Source organism: Aythya fuligula, chromosome 7, assembly GCF_009819795.1.
Source record: "Aythya fuligula isolate bAytFul2 chromosome 7, bAytFul2.pri, whole genome shotgun sequence".
In the NCBI taxonomy this organism is placed as follows: Eukaryota; Metazoa; Chordata; class Aves; order Anseriformes; family Anatidae; genus Aythya; species Aythya fuligula.
In genome coordinates this window covers 2,438,119-2,454,556 of record NC_045565.1, presented here as the reverse complement: position 1 = coordinate 2,454,556, position 16,438 = coordinate 2,438,119, and the positions used below count along the sequence as shown (strand labels likewise).

The 16,438-nt window shown below is 36.4% G+C and overlaps 1 protein-coding gene across 1 annotated transcript in view; it reads right to left on the bottom strand.

Annotated features, from left to right (window-relative positions):
* CABCOCO1 (ciliary associated calcium binding coiled-coil 1) overlaps positions 1–16,438 on the bottom strand; it is a 53,412-nt gene that overhangs the window by 20,920 nt on the left and 16,054 nt on the right. The window contains exon 6 of the mRNA XM_032191579.1: positions 13,459–13,531. Within this exon, the coding sequence (XP_032047470.1) occupies positions 13,459–13,531 (73 nt within the window). The remainder of the gene's footprint in view (positions 1–13,458; positions 13,532–16,438) is intronic.

Here is a 16,438-nt window from a genome sequence, read left to right as displayed (position 1 = left end):
TCCTGAAGTATATTAACAAATATAATTCCTGTTTTATTGCACAAATACTGCAGCAACCTTCTCTTACTGTTGAAAACTAAGTACATTTCTTAATTTACTACTGAAACTACAGAGCAAAATTAGTTAAAAGATTTTGAATATGAACTCTTATTCAGGAGTCATCCATAGGGATAAACTAATATAGCACTTTTTATTTTACTTATACATACAAACATCACAAAGCTACAGCGGTGTTTTACACAACTGTAAATATGGAATGTTTGCATTTTTGCAAGACCATTTTAGCATTTAATCTCCTACAGTTTGAGGCCCAATTTTGGTACCAATACATACCATAGTAATGCAGTGTCTATTTTGGATACAGTCCCACCAGGTTCTCTGGAATCACTTGGCATGCCATGGATTGAGGATACATGAATTGGATTGTAAAACCTAATTGCATACTCAGAATTTACACTTGACAGCAGTAAAAGAAGCATAGGTGTTAAAAACCTTTTCATGGGTATCCCATGATGAATTTGCCCAAAAGTCTCCATCTCCACAATTTCTTTAATTTTCAAATTCAAAATGTCATTGTTGAGTAGAACTTACTGTTCCCTGAAGAGAGAGTTCAATAGAATACGATCATCCCACTGAAGTCTCTATACAGCCCAAGTAAATTGGGTCTTAACAGGGAGCTAATTGACAGAGTTAATCTGACCCCCAGGTAAAAATGAAGCTGCAGTACCCTCACTGCACCACTGCTGTTTATTGTAGCACTGGGCAAATTCTGTGTACTCTTACTGAGAAACTATTCTCCCTGCTATGCTGACCTTCCTGGATTTGACACACAGAATTCTTTAAGTGGCACAAATCTACAGAAGTGGCCTTTCTATACGACCGAATTTCACAGCACGGAGTTTAGTTTGTTAACATTCATGCTACCTTTATTTACTCTTCACTCATTCTTCCCCAAATACATTTGGTAGAAGAGAAAAGGGAAAACAAAAATAAAAAGCAAATGCTATACTAATGTATACATTGGAGTTACTGACACCAGATTAAGCAATTACTTCTGCATCTAAATTCAGTAGTCCATTAACGGATAAGTGCTAAGGAAGAATGCAAATTGTCTTTGTAATTGGTATTTATCCACAAAGTACTGTAACAGAACCAATCCATGTTATAGACTGCAAAGTGGGAGCTGTATTAAACTGGCAATCCAGCACTGAAAAACTTTAGTCTCATTCCCATTCCCATAGCAACCCACAGTCCCCCATTTAACACACCATGTCTTGTTGGCTGTTTAATGTACAGTCTTTAAACTTCCCTGTTTCCTAAATAAGCTCCCTTACCACAGACTTTTACATTTTATTCTAATGCATATGCTTTCCTGCTTATTAGTTTGTGTAATGTTCCCTCTACTATGAGAGGGAAAAAAATAATCCGTAAGACAAGTTTTCATTTTATCTTGCACTTGTCACATATTAAGATTCTCCTAGTCTGTCAGACTTCTAAGCTTGTCTAACATCTGTCATTTGTACCCAAAATTAATAAAGTCTATCCATGCTGTATGGTTTTTCAGTTGCTCTGATTTTGATTATACACAATAATTTGTAATTTAAATTCACAGAAAATGTGCCTATGTAGCAATGTGTTTTCCTGTCAGATATAAAGGCTTGGCCTTTACGACTGATACCAAAGCCCCGTTTTTCCGCTCATTACAAAGTTCCAGTAATGCTTGGGCTGACCAATTACTTATAGTAATTTGATTATAGACCCTTTTTATTTTACTGTTTACCCATTTAACTGAGGATTGATCAGAACAAAAAGAGACAATTGAATACACTGCAATAAAAGCAGTATGAATAACAACAGTAGGAACTGAAGTCAAACCAGAAGTAGTTAGGAAGCATGAAGATGAGCCTGAAATCTTGTCTTTAACTTCTGCTATTGTGCTTGTGCTTTGCTGTGCCAGGGTTCCAAACAGAAGGATATTCTTTTTCCATTCAGTAATTCATTTGCAAGTGCAACAGGAATGGGCAAAAGATAAAATCTTCATCATGGCAAAATTAGTAGCATTTGCCCCCCTACTTCCATCCTGACAATTTCTTGATTTCTCAAACAATTGGTTATTAAACAGAAACGAATGGTTCAGTACTGAGTTACATGCCAACACACCTGCACCTACCAATAGACTCATTGGGTCATTCTCATGATGGACAGAAATGTAACAATGCTTTTAGGAATCCCACCGGGGCACACCACAGTGCACCGCTTGTAGGACTTAAAAAGAAGAAAAGTCGGCAACCCAGCCTCTAGCTATCAGTTGTTTTTAATCTGTTGTCCTAGAGGGACAAGAGTAATGCTAAAAATTCGCCAGCAACAAGCTTAAGTGAGGGTAAAACCTTCAAATACTTCATTTGAAATATGATAATTACGGGTAATTTAACATTTCTCCAAACATAAATCTTTAATTTCATCTTAAATCCTGGAGAGTACAAAAAGTTGGTGAAGTATCTTCTTTAGAACAAAAGAAAATCATTAAGTGTCCTAAATGTGTAACAGACAGGGATGAAAATGATAAACGGATGTCATGAATACAAAATGAATGCTAAGAAAAACTCTGAAGGAATGTTAGGCAGATATTCAGGCTATAATAAATTCTAAAGAACACCCTATCATTCCTCAATTTTATTAAACAAGAGCAATACAGAGTCCACAGACATTGAGACTGGTTGCAATGTACCTCTGGTCACAACACACAACAGTCAGTGAATATACGGATATAGACATACATTTCAGCCTGCTAGTGTCTGAAACTTGCCCATAGCCTTGATCACTCCAAAATTAAGACTTCTCAAGCACAGGGTGTTTTCACAACTCTGAGACCATATTTGGTCAGCCTTACAATAAATGAAACATGCATCTCTATCAGTTCGGATCTGTGCCATTGCCTTAGACTGTATTCACAAGCCCCATTTGATACACACAGTCAAAAGAAACTACTGAGAAACCACACAAATGATATTGTTCCTTGTGTACTGTTATTTGAGTGGAACAGAGACAATAAAACTTTTACCAAGTACGGGAATTCTAGCATCAGGAGAGTAGAGTATTACGTGTGTTATGATGCAATACCTGCAAATTTTTACTGCTCTCACAGCAGAGAACATTATTTTCTGCAATATGTTTTTACAATATCGTTGGACCTTCCTGTAGAAGGATCAAAAAGATGACAAGGACCACTTATTAGAAAAATGCAGAGAGTAAAAATGTTAGTGTATTTCAGCTGAAAACATCCATCCATGTTTGTTTGGGTTTTATCCTGGACAGAGCATCGTCTGCAGTGTAACTCCGCAGAACCTACGCAGGCTCTGGTATAAGCTTTACAGTCTGCAACAAGACAAATTTTGAAGACGAAATCAGTTTGAAAAATTAAAAAAGAGATAAAATTCATAGAGATACTACCTTAGCATCTTAAGATCAGCCAGAGATGCTACCCACTCTTACTCTTTACAAAGCAAAGATCAGGAATAAACAATTGAGTGTTCCTCCTCAGCTGTTTCAAGTCAGTCAAGAGGAGACTCAGGATTACGTGGCTACCACATTTTTCAAGAGCACACTGTGAAGCCAAACCATAAAATACTTCAGCTCATAGTCTTAATCATAGAACACTTTTAAAGACTCCAGCTGCTGTCTCTTTTCAAACCTACCCCGTGAAGTGAGTGTTGTCTACCTGTCCGATGCTGTTTTACTGAGTGCAATAGCTGGAAGAACATAATGATGTCTTAGCTTCTATAAGCGAAGCTGTGGGTTGGAGGGGGACTCACAAAACATGAGGTTAACTTAATGCTGATGAAAGTTACAGTTAAGAACCCGTTTCCCAAAACGGAGGGACGAGAGACAGTGAAAATCCATGGGTGGGAGCTTGCCCACGCTGCAGAAGAGGAATGAAAGGCCAAAATTTCCCACTCTGCTCTGTCACTTACAACTTGACTCCTGATTCTGTTACAAATGACAAAAGAAACAATGCAGGAACTTGGTCATGTCCCCTTCCTCTTCAATTTGAGCAGCTGCACACAGGTACCTCTGCTCAGACTGCAAGGCCTGCACCATCCATTCAGATGCTCAGTAGGCACAAGGAAAGAAGGGCACGAGGAGGGCACTTAGCCCAGGTATATGGCTGTCCCTCAAGTACTGTTTGGCAGCTTCCTCTCATATTTCTGGTGTCTCATAACAAGATTGCAGTGTATTTGGCCTCCCATTAAAGAATCAAGCATTATCCTTCGGATGGAGTCCATCCCGTTGCCAAATGTCTTCCCCATTTGAACCCTAATGAAAACATTCTGAATGATTAGAGTGAACCTAAGTGGTGCCAGAAGTCTTCCAAAAGCCTACTAAGTTACAAGCAACAAATAATAAAATGTTGAAGAAAACAGTTGTTTTGTTAATATTCTATTTACACAGCTGGGATGTTGGGAATTCTATCCATCCGTATGTTTAGTAAGCAAGGCAGATTAATGCGAAGAACTGCCATTTCCTAAGTGAAAAACAAAGAAACAAAACCCAGTAAAATTAAAAGAAGGCTCCCCCTGATCTGTCTTTCTCAGCTCCATTCCCCATACACCCACACGACTCCCCCGTAACCACGAAGTAACTGGAGAGGATTCTTCACAGACAGATGTAATTTATAACAAAGACAGGAAAAGGCAACCCTAACTCAGAGTTTGCTGCCCTTCCTATAAAGTTCACCTCCTTACCAAGAAAAAGCAGAGGATAATTTGTTTGGTTTTTGTACTCAACTCCTTTTTCTTTTATTGTAAAAAGTTTCCATTGTCCTTTTATGTTTTGATTATTGAGTAAGTTTAAAGACTTGCCAAATAGCCCTAGATTGTTAACAGACCACCACTATTTAACTTTGAATGCTTTAAAAAATAAAGACCGAGTTCACATTAATATTCTATGCCCTCCTTTTATTTATTATCTTTTCTTTGAAATTTAAACAATTTTCCTAGCTAAAGTTTATTAAATGTAAGCCTAAGTAGCAATATAAGTTACCTCACATATGAAACAGACATCCTATAAAACTCAGCTTTCTAATTAGTAACACTCTATTTTCCTGAAGTTAACTTATATACAGGAAATCAAAATAACATTTTATGAATTAAATATTCACATACAGCAGATTCCAAGTTCAGTAAAAATTCTTCATATTGTATCTTATGACAAGTTAGAAAATTAAAGCTGAAATTAGAAAATATACAAACTTTCTGGTGCATTAAATAAAAAAAAGAACTTTAAAGGACTGCAAAACTAATCTCTTATTCAGACTTTGAATAAGTCTTCTTATAATATCAACTGAGAGGATAAAAAATTATAAAAATGTATATTGAATATAAATCATCACAGTAAGGAAATGCCATGCTATTTATTTATATGAATAAGGTCAAAATTTTATTCATAACATAAGGTCACAAGATGTATGAATTTGATACATAAATATTCACCCGTGGGGATACATTCCCTTGAAATACCACATCACTTTTCCATTCCAGAGATAGTTTTAAGAATACAATTTAATCTTCAAGATGATGAAAACCTGCAGGTAAAGGTAGAGGTGCAAAAATAGTCCTGCACTGTAGTGTAAGTTCATGGATCTCTACCTGCTTATTAATAAAAATGATTAAGGAAATTGTGGAAATAGGTCAATTGCTCTAACAAACTAGTCGCCAGTGTCTTCACACTGGACCAGCAAATGGTACCTGTCCCCAAATGGTACCTCTTAGCAATCAGCAATAATAATAAAAAATAAAATAAAAAATAATAAAAAACAACTCTCAAAATATATGTCAAACGGTATTTTCTTGAATAACTTCTTGATCAGTGCTGTATTATATGACTAAGTTTAACAGAAAATATTATTGTTCTGTAGCGGACATAATTATTTATTTAATTATTTATTGGCAGATTACTTACAAACCTTATTATTTCAAACTAACTGCAAAACTCGGGTGTATTTTGCAAATTTCTACCACCATGCCACCAATAGCCTATCTGCTTTCCCATCAGCTTATGTACAAAGCTCCTTCAACAGTTTGCCACGCTGGCTGACCTCGCGTTCTGCTTTCTAGATTCCTGGCTCCCCTACAACGTGCCTTACAGACAGCTGAGGCCAGATCACAGATGCAGAATCAGGCAGATCTGGTTCCAGCAGAGCCAACTACCCTGTGCGGCCCCAGGATGGAGCTTCCTGGGGCTTGGACTCTGAAAGGCCTTCAGGAAGACTGCTTTGGAGTGGGGGAGTTTAAACAGAGACATCTAAGAACAGCAATTCTGTTAAAAGCTATTATTTGTTTTAAAATGGAACGAAATCAAACCGAAAGTCTCAGAATCTTCTGCGGAACAGAATTACTTTGCTCAGTTCCAATTATTTTCGTTATGCTCTGGTCAAGTAAAACAACAAGAAATCCCAAAGGGCATTGACAGAGTAAACTGTTCAGGAATACTAAAAAAAAGTAAAACAAAATTAATATCCTAACAGCTTGCCCCCAGGTACTTTGCTTAATCATTTTAAAATTTCCCCAAGTCTTTATTTCTGCCAATCTCATTGTCTTCCATTAAAATTTAAATACATAAGAATCCTGATCTATAAATATTTTTAATGTGTTATAGTCCTGTGATAGAGCAATTAGTCCTCTGGATCTTACAATACTCTGGTGAATAGCAGAGAAATGCTGTCTTTAATATACTGACTATCCTTCAAGTCAAAGCCTACAATTCCTACTTGGCCTGCATTCCAGCAAATAAATAAGCCATTGCTGCTATTATCAGAACCACGTATGTTAACATACACACACACTGAGTAATCAAGTCACTTTTTAAGTAATTAACAAATCCAGAGAGCACATCTGTGCATATTCAAATTCCTGCACAGTTCCAGAGATGTTTCAACACCAACAACCTTTTTTTCCTCTCTCCTATTTAACGTAATACAGTCAAAATGCTTTGTCTGTATATATACAAATACAATACAAAATGATGATGAGCTTCAAAATTTTTATTATTTTTCGCTCTCAGCTTTTCATCCTCCAGGCTGATGAACACTGTGACCCCAGTCACTTCTCAGTTTAACTCTGTATATGAATAGGTCTACTGAAATAAAATTTCGGAAGCGTTTAAAAAGAGGCACTTGTTTTAAAGTTGGCAGGGTCAGAAGCATAGTGCTCTGTGTAATGAATGCATAGTCTATCTCAGCTATTCTGAATTTTTCCTGCCAGAATTTTTACTTTCATGACTTCGTACATGTTAGTGAGTTAAAAGGCATGCTTGTTTTGTATTTGATTTTTCTTAAGCAAATAATTTAAGAAGCATTTTGTCAATCATTCTCTAAAGCAAGATTTGCAGAAGTACTCAGCACCATGAATTCCACAAACTCTCTAGAGCTCTCACTGGCTTTTAGGGAAGCACAGTTCAGCTACCTGAACACAGGCATGTTAAAATAGCTGTAGAAAACCACCAGCATGCGACCTATATTGAAACGCAGCTGTTACAGGTCAGAATATCTCCACTATGGGTAACTGAGTATAGCAAAGAGTCTTTGTAAACCAAAGGACGTTTCTAATGTGCAAGATATGCTTAAAATATTTCTAGTAATAATGCATACAATCCCAATAGACTCCACTTCTCATTCAGTCTAATCATAAGCCCTTCATGATCCCTCTAGTTATAGCCATAGCAAACTTCAAGATCAAAGGACCAAATCTCAGTTATTTTTGTCACCAAAAACCACTGGCTCTCCAGCTGCTTGCTTCAGTAATCAGGTCTTTGGGACTACACACTTCTGTAGAGGACATCAAAAATTTTCTTTCAGACATCAAAAGCCCAAGTACCAGTTTGCTAGTTTTAAACATTCATAATTGTGAAATAATGAAGCTACTCCTGAAGCTGTAGTTTTGATCTCCATAGTAGTAAAAGCTTGAGGACCAAGTTATGAAGGAAAGAATAAGTAAGGACATAGAAATTAAAGAAAAATGGCATATAACACAGCATTGGTTTATCAAAGATACGTGATGCCACACTAATTTCATAGTTTACTTAATAAGATAACCAATTTTCTAGACAAAAGGAATGTGAGAGACATGATCAATGCATGAGAGGACAAGAATATCACACAGAAGGGATTGAGTGACCTTGAAGAATATTCACTCTTGTATTTAACAGACTGTTTGGTGACACTGTTGGGACACGACTTTTAAAAATCTGTAGTGCGCTGAGAGTACCTCAAACAGGGAAAAAAAAAAAAAAAAGGAAGCAAGGAGAATCAGAACAGCAGATCTACAAGACAGCTACATGATACAGGTATGAAATGTGGACTGATTCTAGGACCTAACATGCAGATTATTCCCAAAGAGAAAAAGCAAGCAGTATGTCATTGTACAGGGCCTCGCTTTTATCTCAGCAACAACACTGCCATTCAGTCACTTATGTTCAAACAAAACTAACTTAAAGTGGAACAATTACAAAAAACGACCAACAGGATGACTTAAGGCTACTCTGTGTGTAAGAATGTATATATCAAAAGCCTATCATAAAAACAGAGATTAGAGAAGACGGGCTTTTCTAATTTAGCTAAATGAAGGCTGACAATAAGATTGCTGTCTCTTCATATGCTAGAAAAATAAACACTGGGAATGGAATAAGAAGTAAAGGTCAATACTGGCACAAATTGGCACATGGACAAGTGCACATAAGCTTGCTGTGAATACACTTAGCCTGGAAATTAGAAGTTTTATAACCATTACAGAAATCAGGCTCCAGGGCAGCTTTCTAACTGGAATAGCAGAGACAAAAAAGTTAACTTCTTAGGCTTGAGCTTAACAAGTTTCCGAAGAGGATTATACATGCTTGCGTATGAGAAGGCAGCACTAGACCTGACAATTAAAGAGGTCCCTTCCAGTCCTATGTTCTTATGTCCTTCAAAGCAGTCTTGTCTTTGCCATGGTGATATTTACAAAACAAAGCTACAGAAAATCAATTCAGTGGTTTTTAAGCATTACAAATATTTGATATCTTCAAGCTTTGAAAAACATGCACTCCATTAGTTGGGGAATGTGTCTCTCTAGTATGAACTGATATGCTTACAGAAATGTTCTGGTTTCATACATTCTTGAAATGCAATTCTCAAGAAATCCTTGAGCAAATTTGTTTTAAAAATGATTGATTAACCAATCTAAGTGTGCAACACCTAATGAGGATTACATATCAAAGTGAAGTCCCAGACTTCAGGACTTTTGCCATCAAGAAAGGCTTATTAGCTTTCAGATAGTGTACTTTTCCTATGCACTCTCTTAAATTCAAAACACAGAAGAGATTTTATTCATACTTAAAGCAACAAACCACCACCACCAACAAAAGACTAAACAAAAACAACCACTCACACTTGGATAAATACCAGCCATAGTCTGAAAGCTTAATGTTTCAAAAAGTAAGGAGTACATGGAAAGACAGTGTTAATGGAAATTCTTCTGCAACTCTAAGTAGGGGATGATACCTAGTGCCTGCTATAACACTGAATCTGCACTGTCATTAAACTTAATCGTTGATATTTTTATTGCAACCTGACCCACTATTACATCTCTAAAGAAAATTGCATTGTACACTACTACTTCAAGAAGTCAAACTTAGCTAGTCATCTGGGCCATAAAATAGCAGATTACTCCATCAGGCTGGCTAAAGCAACTAGGAATAAAACTAGACTTACCAACCACATTATTTTTATTAGGAAATGTTTCAAAGCAGACATAATCCCAGAAGACCTTAGCCTCATTTCATCCAAAAATACACAACACAGCAGAGCAGAAAACATGAACTACAGTAAAAGGTACAATTTTTAAATCTGCGGAAAAAAAAAAAAAAAAAAAAAGTACTGCAATATATCATCCTATCAAAGCAAAATAAATTAGCTGACCCTAGAAATAGAAAATAACAAAAACTTCTACACAATTCCTGTATTAACAAATTAAACCTTTTTTTATAAGATCTGACGTGTTAATAGGAACTGCTCCACTGAATCCCTGCCCATCAAGATTTGGTATGTACCCCATTTGCTTTCTTTGAATTTGCAGGCGTACTAGGTATACTAAGCCACAGCTAGAGGGCAAAACCTCCAGTATGGACAAAAGGTAAAAACAGTATCTTTAACAACAGCATTCTTGAAGAACTCTGGTATGTGAGCCCTACATGCATTTTATTTCGGTTCATGGCCACAGTCCAGACAAAGCACTGCTTCTTCTGCAGTTCTTCTAGATGTTGAGAAGTGCTCAGAACAGTAACAAAAAAAAACAAAACAAAACAAAAAGCGATCAATTTACTTGGCAATCTTAACACTTCTCAGTAACTCCTTGTACCTATTGTGTTTTCTAACAGGTATTTGCACATATGTAATATATAGGTCTTTGTAGATCTGCAGTGAAGGAGAAGTAAAGGATTTGATAGCTGGAAAGGTAAGTTATAAATTTTAAAGACTGCCAAACTGGGTTAGATTTATGGTGTGTGTTTTATCATATAACAAGCATTCGTGTCTTTCAGCGTTAACCTTTTTTTTTTTCCTAGGCAATGTGATCACCTCAGGCAGTTTGATTTAAAGGCTTTAGCTGATGCAAAAATATATTTAAATTAGCCAGTCATTTGTTCCTTTTTTTTTTTTAAAGACTTAAATACTGTCTATATTTTACAAAGTTGTTTCTATCATGCTAGCTGCATCAAACTCAGAATATTAATCAGATTGTGAAGCTCCACTAATTATGTGCTATATTTAAGTAACTTAGATTTTGTTAAGTGGCATGCAGATATTGTATGCATAATCTAACTCAGTTTTGAGTCATTTCCCTTTTCTTGTCTGATTTTATTTTACACAGGAAATGACAGGGTCATTTGGAAATAAATGCACTGAAAGATCAAAAAGGAAATCTGATTGAGAACACTGTATAATTGCCCTCGCTAGAGAAAAAATAAAATTCAATGGGTGCATAATCCATTGCTATAAGTTTTATCTGGAAAACACATACCATGGCTTCTCTCAAAGGATATACAATACAGCACTAACTATTGCTTTTTTTTGTCGCAGCTGAATCTCTGCTAAAGAAGAGGCTGCTGGACTTTTGTTCAGTAGGTGATACCTTCAGCATATGTGAAGCACAAATTTACTCAGTGAGCTAAAGCAAGCCATTTCAGTTAAAGCAAATAATTTCATTGATTTGTCCAAAAGTCTTTATTTGCAAAATAAGATAATACTGTGATTAAGCTCTTAGAATGCCATGGGTCTTCTTATTTGGGCAAACCTGGCCATTACATTTTACAGTCTCTCATTCCAAAAGAACAGCTTTCATCAAGGAAGCTAATAGAAAACTTTTTAGACAATAGCAACAGTGTGCTTGGGAGTAAGGATTGCATCTAGTTGTTGGCCACGGTGTATCTACAGTGGCTTTATTTTTTGTTATTTATTTTAAAGACAGTAATCTACGCAGTGAAACAACAGCCAGCCTTTCATCATAGATTTATCATCTACTTTTAGTGCACAGATTTCCCAGACGATCTCTGGCCCCCTTCTGCTCCCTGAGCACATGCACTGCAGGGCATGTGACTCCAGGCATGCTCCTGCCATAGGCACACACATCGAACTACATCTGCCCCTTTAGTCTGTCAGGTTTGACCTGTTCATCTAAGGGACTGCAAACACAGAAGGTAATGCTCTCCTTTATGGATACGCATTTCTAAATGTAACAAAGCTGTAAGCTTGGGAACTTGATGTCTGTGCTGGGCTCACCTCTCATCACATTTTACACATCAAGCAGATGCAGAGAATGCCATAAATTTGTATGTATAGTTTCAAAGTGTTTAACTTATTGAAGAACAATATAACACCCTATCAAAATAAACTCTGCACGAATATAAGTATTGATCTTCTCGGGTATTACACTGTGGTTGGATAAATGCGGTTGGAGTCTCTGCCATGGGACTACAAAACATGAATTAAACCAAACTGGCGCATAGGTAAGAAATGTCTGTAAGAGAGTTGCAGCTAAAGATTATCATGAAGGTTTTGATGACAGTTTTATTGTAAATTGCACTTGTTCCTTTGATGGATTAACACCAAAGTCATTCACAGAAATACGTTTCTGCCATTCCCTAGTGGAGGTAGATGGTACAGGTGGTGCTGTCTTGCATACAAACCATGCAGAGCAGCTGCTTTTCCTTGGCTGTGAAACTGTAGCATTTTATGCTGATCTTAGACATCCAGAAATAGGTTTCAAGAAAACACAAAGACATTTATTTTAAGCTAATCTGCAACTGATATATTAACCAAATTTACACAAGAAATTATTTAATTAAAGCCTCATTAAAAATAATTTTACCAATTAGAACGCGCTAGCCAACCACTGATCTCATTAGCTAATATGAAAACCACAACAACAGTGTGATGCTGAAGTCCTGCTTGACTTATGTAATTAATTTTGTCATTGATTCCAGCATAGCTGGAATTTTAACCCACCTTACAAACAACCTCAATCTCCAAATATTTGCATCCATGGCAAGAAAAGTCCTCCTTGCGTAAAACACAGTTATTTAAAAACAACATGGGAGGAAATTATACCGCATCATTTACAGACCCAAACCACCAGTTTAATGTGCAAAAGATTTTTTCCAATGCATTAATAACTTTAACTTCCCTGTGTGCTGATAAGCTAAGATACATGCCATAAGAGAAATTCTACTACCGTGCCTCTCAGAGTAACCAGTTGTCTCCTAAATTAGAAATGTAAATTCTTTTCAATGTATTGTAACATATATCTTCAAAACGCACCGCCAAACAAAAGGAAAGTATATTTGACTAATTTAATCTGGCTGTTTGATTAAAGGCCACCTCCTGAGTCTACACATATTCCTATGTATTTTTTCACATATAAGTCAGAATACAAAGTTTAATAACAGTGAATTAGCTTGACTGTAAGACAACCTTCAAACTGCTGGATTTCTAGCTAGCTTGTTTCTCTAAAATCAGTATAATTAACTGTTGGTGACTACAGTGGAAAAAAAACTGTGCATACATGAATATCAGCACTGTGGTCAGACTCTTGCTTGGTACACAAACTTTTCTGATTTTGACTGCTGATGTTAAAATAGTCAGACTCATGCATTGCTAATTCAAATGACATGCACCAACTTATAAACACATAAACAAAAGCATTCCCGCTTTAACACATTTTAGCCAACCAATGCATTTACACTTTTTTGAAATCCCAAATTAATTTTGAATTTGAGGATCGAAACATCTAACTTGTATTCTTTAATCAGCCATTTCACTTTAGTAATGAAGTAATGTTGACATAAAATTGCTTTGAGCAATACAAAACATATGCCATAGTGCATTCATTAAATAACTCTACATAATGAGTTCCATCTATATAAATGACTTACCTTATTACTTATCACCAGTTTTTCTCTAGGACTGTGGAAGAGATGTTCATACAATTTATAGGGTTTAAATAAGCTGAAAAATAAGAGAAAAACACCGCTAGTACAGCTGTAGATCTCTAGAAAAGTAACACTGTTAAAAAAAAATGTTATAGTGAGAGTTACTCTCCAGATGGGTAATACTCCGAATGTTAGAGAGAAATGGTTGTTTAACTTCAGCAGATGGTTGTTTAACTTCAGCTACGATACACGGAGTATTTAATTTACAGGACGTACTATTAGATGGCTGTAGAAAATCCAGTGTGATAATTAAAAATAAAACTGCTTTGTTCTTATGGAATCAAACTCCAAGAAGACTAAGTTCTCCTCTGAAAAAAAGTAATTCCTGAAATGCATATCACGAGGATACTTATGTCTTTAGTATCAGCAGTAGTGGACAAGAAGGAAACAAAGCCAAATGAGCTAGCAGATTTGGGATGGGCTGCTTATTCCAGCGATCAAGTTTGATGTTGGAACACAAAACCAATAAAGAATGGAAGCATTTATTCTCTCAAGGTCATGTTTCAAAATCAGCGCACTATTTCCTTAAAGAAAAACTAGAAAACTAGATTGACACACTGGAGTTTTGTGCATTACACCAAAAGTAATTTAAAGTAGTAAACTTATTTTCCCTTAAAACATATGTGGATTGCCATTTCATGTTTTAAATAATTTTCATTGTTTCCTTTCTTAATGATCAATGATATCATATTTGTTTAATCAAAGGCTTGGTTTGTCACAGTTCATCTGTTACAATTACTTTTTCCTCTTAAAATCACGACGCAGAACTTCTGGCTTCTGTCATGTCATTCTGACAGGATTTAAAACTCAGTTCTGTGATTTCATAGCAAGTTCAGGTCGAAGAATGATTCTAACTTTATCACAGTCCTGTCTGACGTACCCATGAAAGATATGGCAATATTTGCAAGGAACATCTGTAACCAGTTCCTATCCTTTCCCCCCACCACACTACTAGAACCAGGAACCAGGATGGTGGTGCCTCTCTGTTCAATATTTGAACGACCACGTCTAGAATACCGAAGCCTCTTTTGAGTAGTGTTTGGACTAAATGGCCTCCACACATCCTTCCCAACGTGAATTTCTCTATGGTCTATGGAAGTAACTGTTAGAACAATGTATGCAATTACCTACTTAAAGCTACGGACACTGCTACCACGTACTGGAAGTCATGCTAATGCTATACTTACACATCTAAGCCTTCCACTGAGCCAGGAGATTAAAATATTAATCATGTTGCCTTCAAAGCCACCTCTTAAGACGTGTGCTTCTACATCCTTTGGTCTGTAAGGCAACTGCCAGTATGGAGACAGCACATACGGACACTGACAGTCCCCTGTCAGAGGATGTATGCCAACATTTTTAAGCTTATGCTTTTATTTGATTACTTTTAGAGAAACTTCTTCCTGTTTTGCCAAGTGTCTCTTAAATAGAGTGCCTGGAATACCCTGGCTAGGTCAGAAGTACACATGAATTTAAGTTTTTACTTGGAATATCAAGTATGATGCTTTCTTAGGAACCCAAGCAGAGCTCATATACAATATTTTTGAGTTTTCCCATTTTTCTTTTTCCCTTAAGAAGACCAAAGTCAGTATCATGACAGGCATGGTACATAATAGAAAGATATGGACTTTAGAGTAAGACCTCTCTTCTGCAGCACTTTCATCATAATGCAAGTAGTTTAGAAAGTTATCACAGAATCCTGGTCAAGAGGCCGATGCACTGGGGTGTAGGTGTCTGAAATACAATCTTGGCTATGACAATTAATGAGGAAACCAACAGTGGGAGTCTGTGTCCAGTCCCCACCATTTCAGCTGAACATCCTTCTCCAAATCACCTTCACTTACACAGCACCACCGGCCACTGCCACAGTACCACTGAGGTTCCACGAAACACTGCAGACCAGGGACAATTTGCCCTCATGAAAGTGGTGCTGAAGTGTCAGCTAACATACAGCAGAGATTCTTCTAACCTTTGGGAGCAGCTCAGAATTAGGAGAACACTAAGGCAGTACTGCCAGCCTCTCTTACGTGACAATAATACATTTTGCAGCATGATTAGTCAAACACACCTGTGACTCTTCCAAATACATTTGTACCCAAATGGCGGCAGACAGTTTTGCACATACGTACAGATGCATTTCCTAGTTTTGTGAGAAGTATTATAGCAGCCATATTGAACATTTGGCTCTGTAAGTGCCATATAAAAGTTTTATTCTATAGTTACATTTAATTCAGCCAATTACCATTTGTTAAAAAACAAATTTGATTACTCGCATAAGAAATTTGGCTACCGTAAACTGTAAGTTCCCTTCCCCCACACCCAAAGCACATATGTACTACAAATGAAATGGCAAATATTGTAGCATCTTAATTACCTATTTACTGCAGTGTTTCACCAAAGAATTCCTGCCATGTTTCAGCGGAAAAATAGGAATTTGTTTATGAAATATGTTTAAACAGACTTCAGAACTTAGGTGGAGATGACTCAGACAAATTCATGAAAATACATGTGTCCTCTCTCTCTCACACACAGATCTATTTTTGGTAATATTCTAACACGGATTATTTGAAAAAAATTTTTTATGAGCATCACAAACTTACAAGGAATTAGATACATATCTTTCAAACTGTACTGAGAGAACCTAACATTTCAAACTTCTTTCTTTTCTTTATTCCAATGCCTTGGAAAGGAGCCAGATTGAGAGAAGCTGAAAATTAGTTCTTTCCCTTAGACCTTCTAAATGTGTTAAGATATTCTTTACAGACCGTGTTCCATGTAGAGATAATTTACAGTATTTCCAAAAATATAAGTCATTACTTTTGGCATTTCTGAATTTATTTTTATTTTTCAAACAGAACTCTGTTTGACCTGTCACCCTTAATCCTATATCAACGAAAGAATTCTTCCATTTAATGCTCTTTAA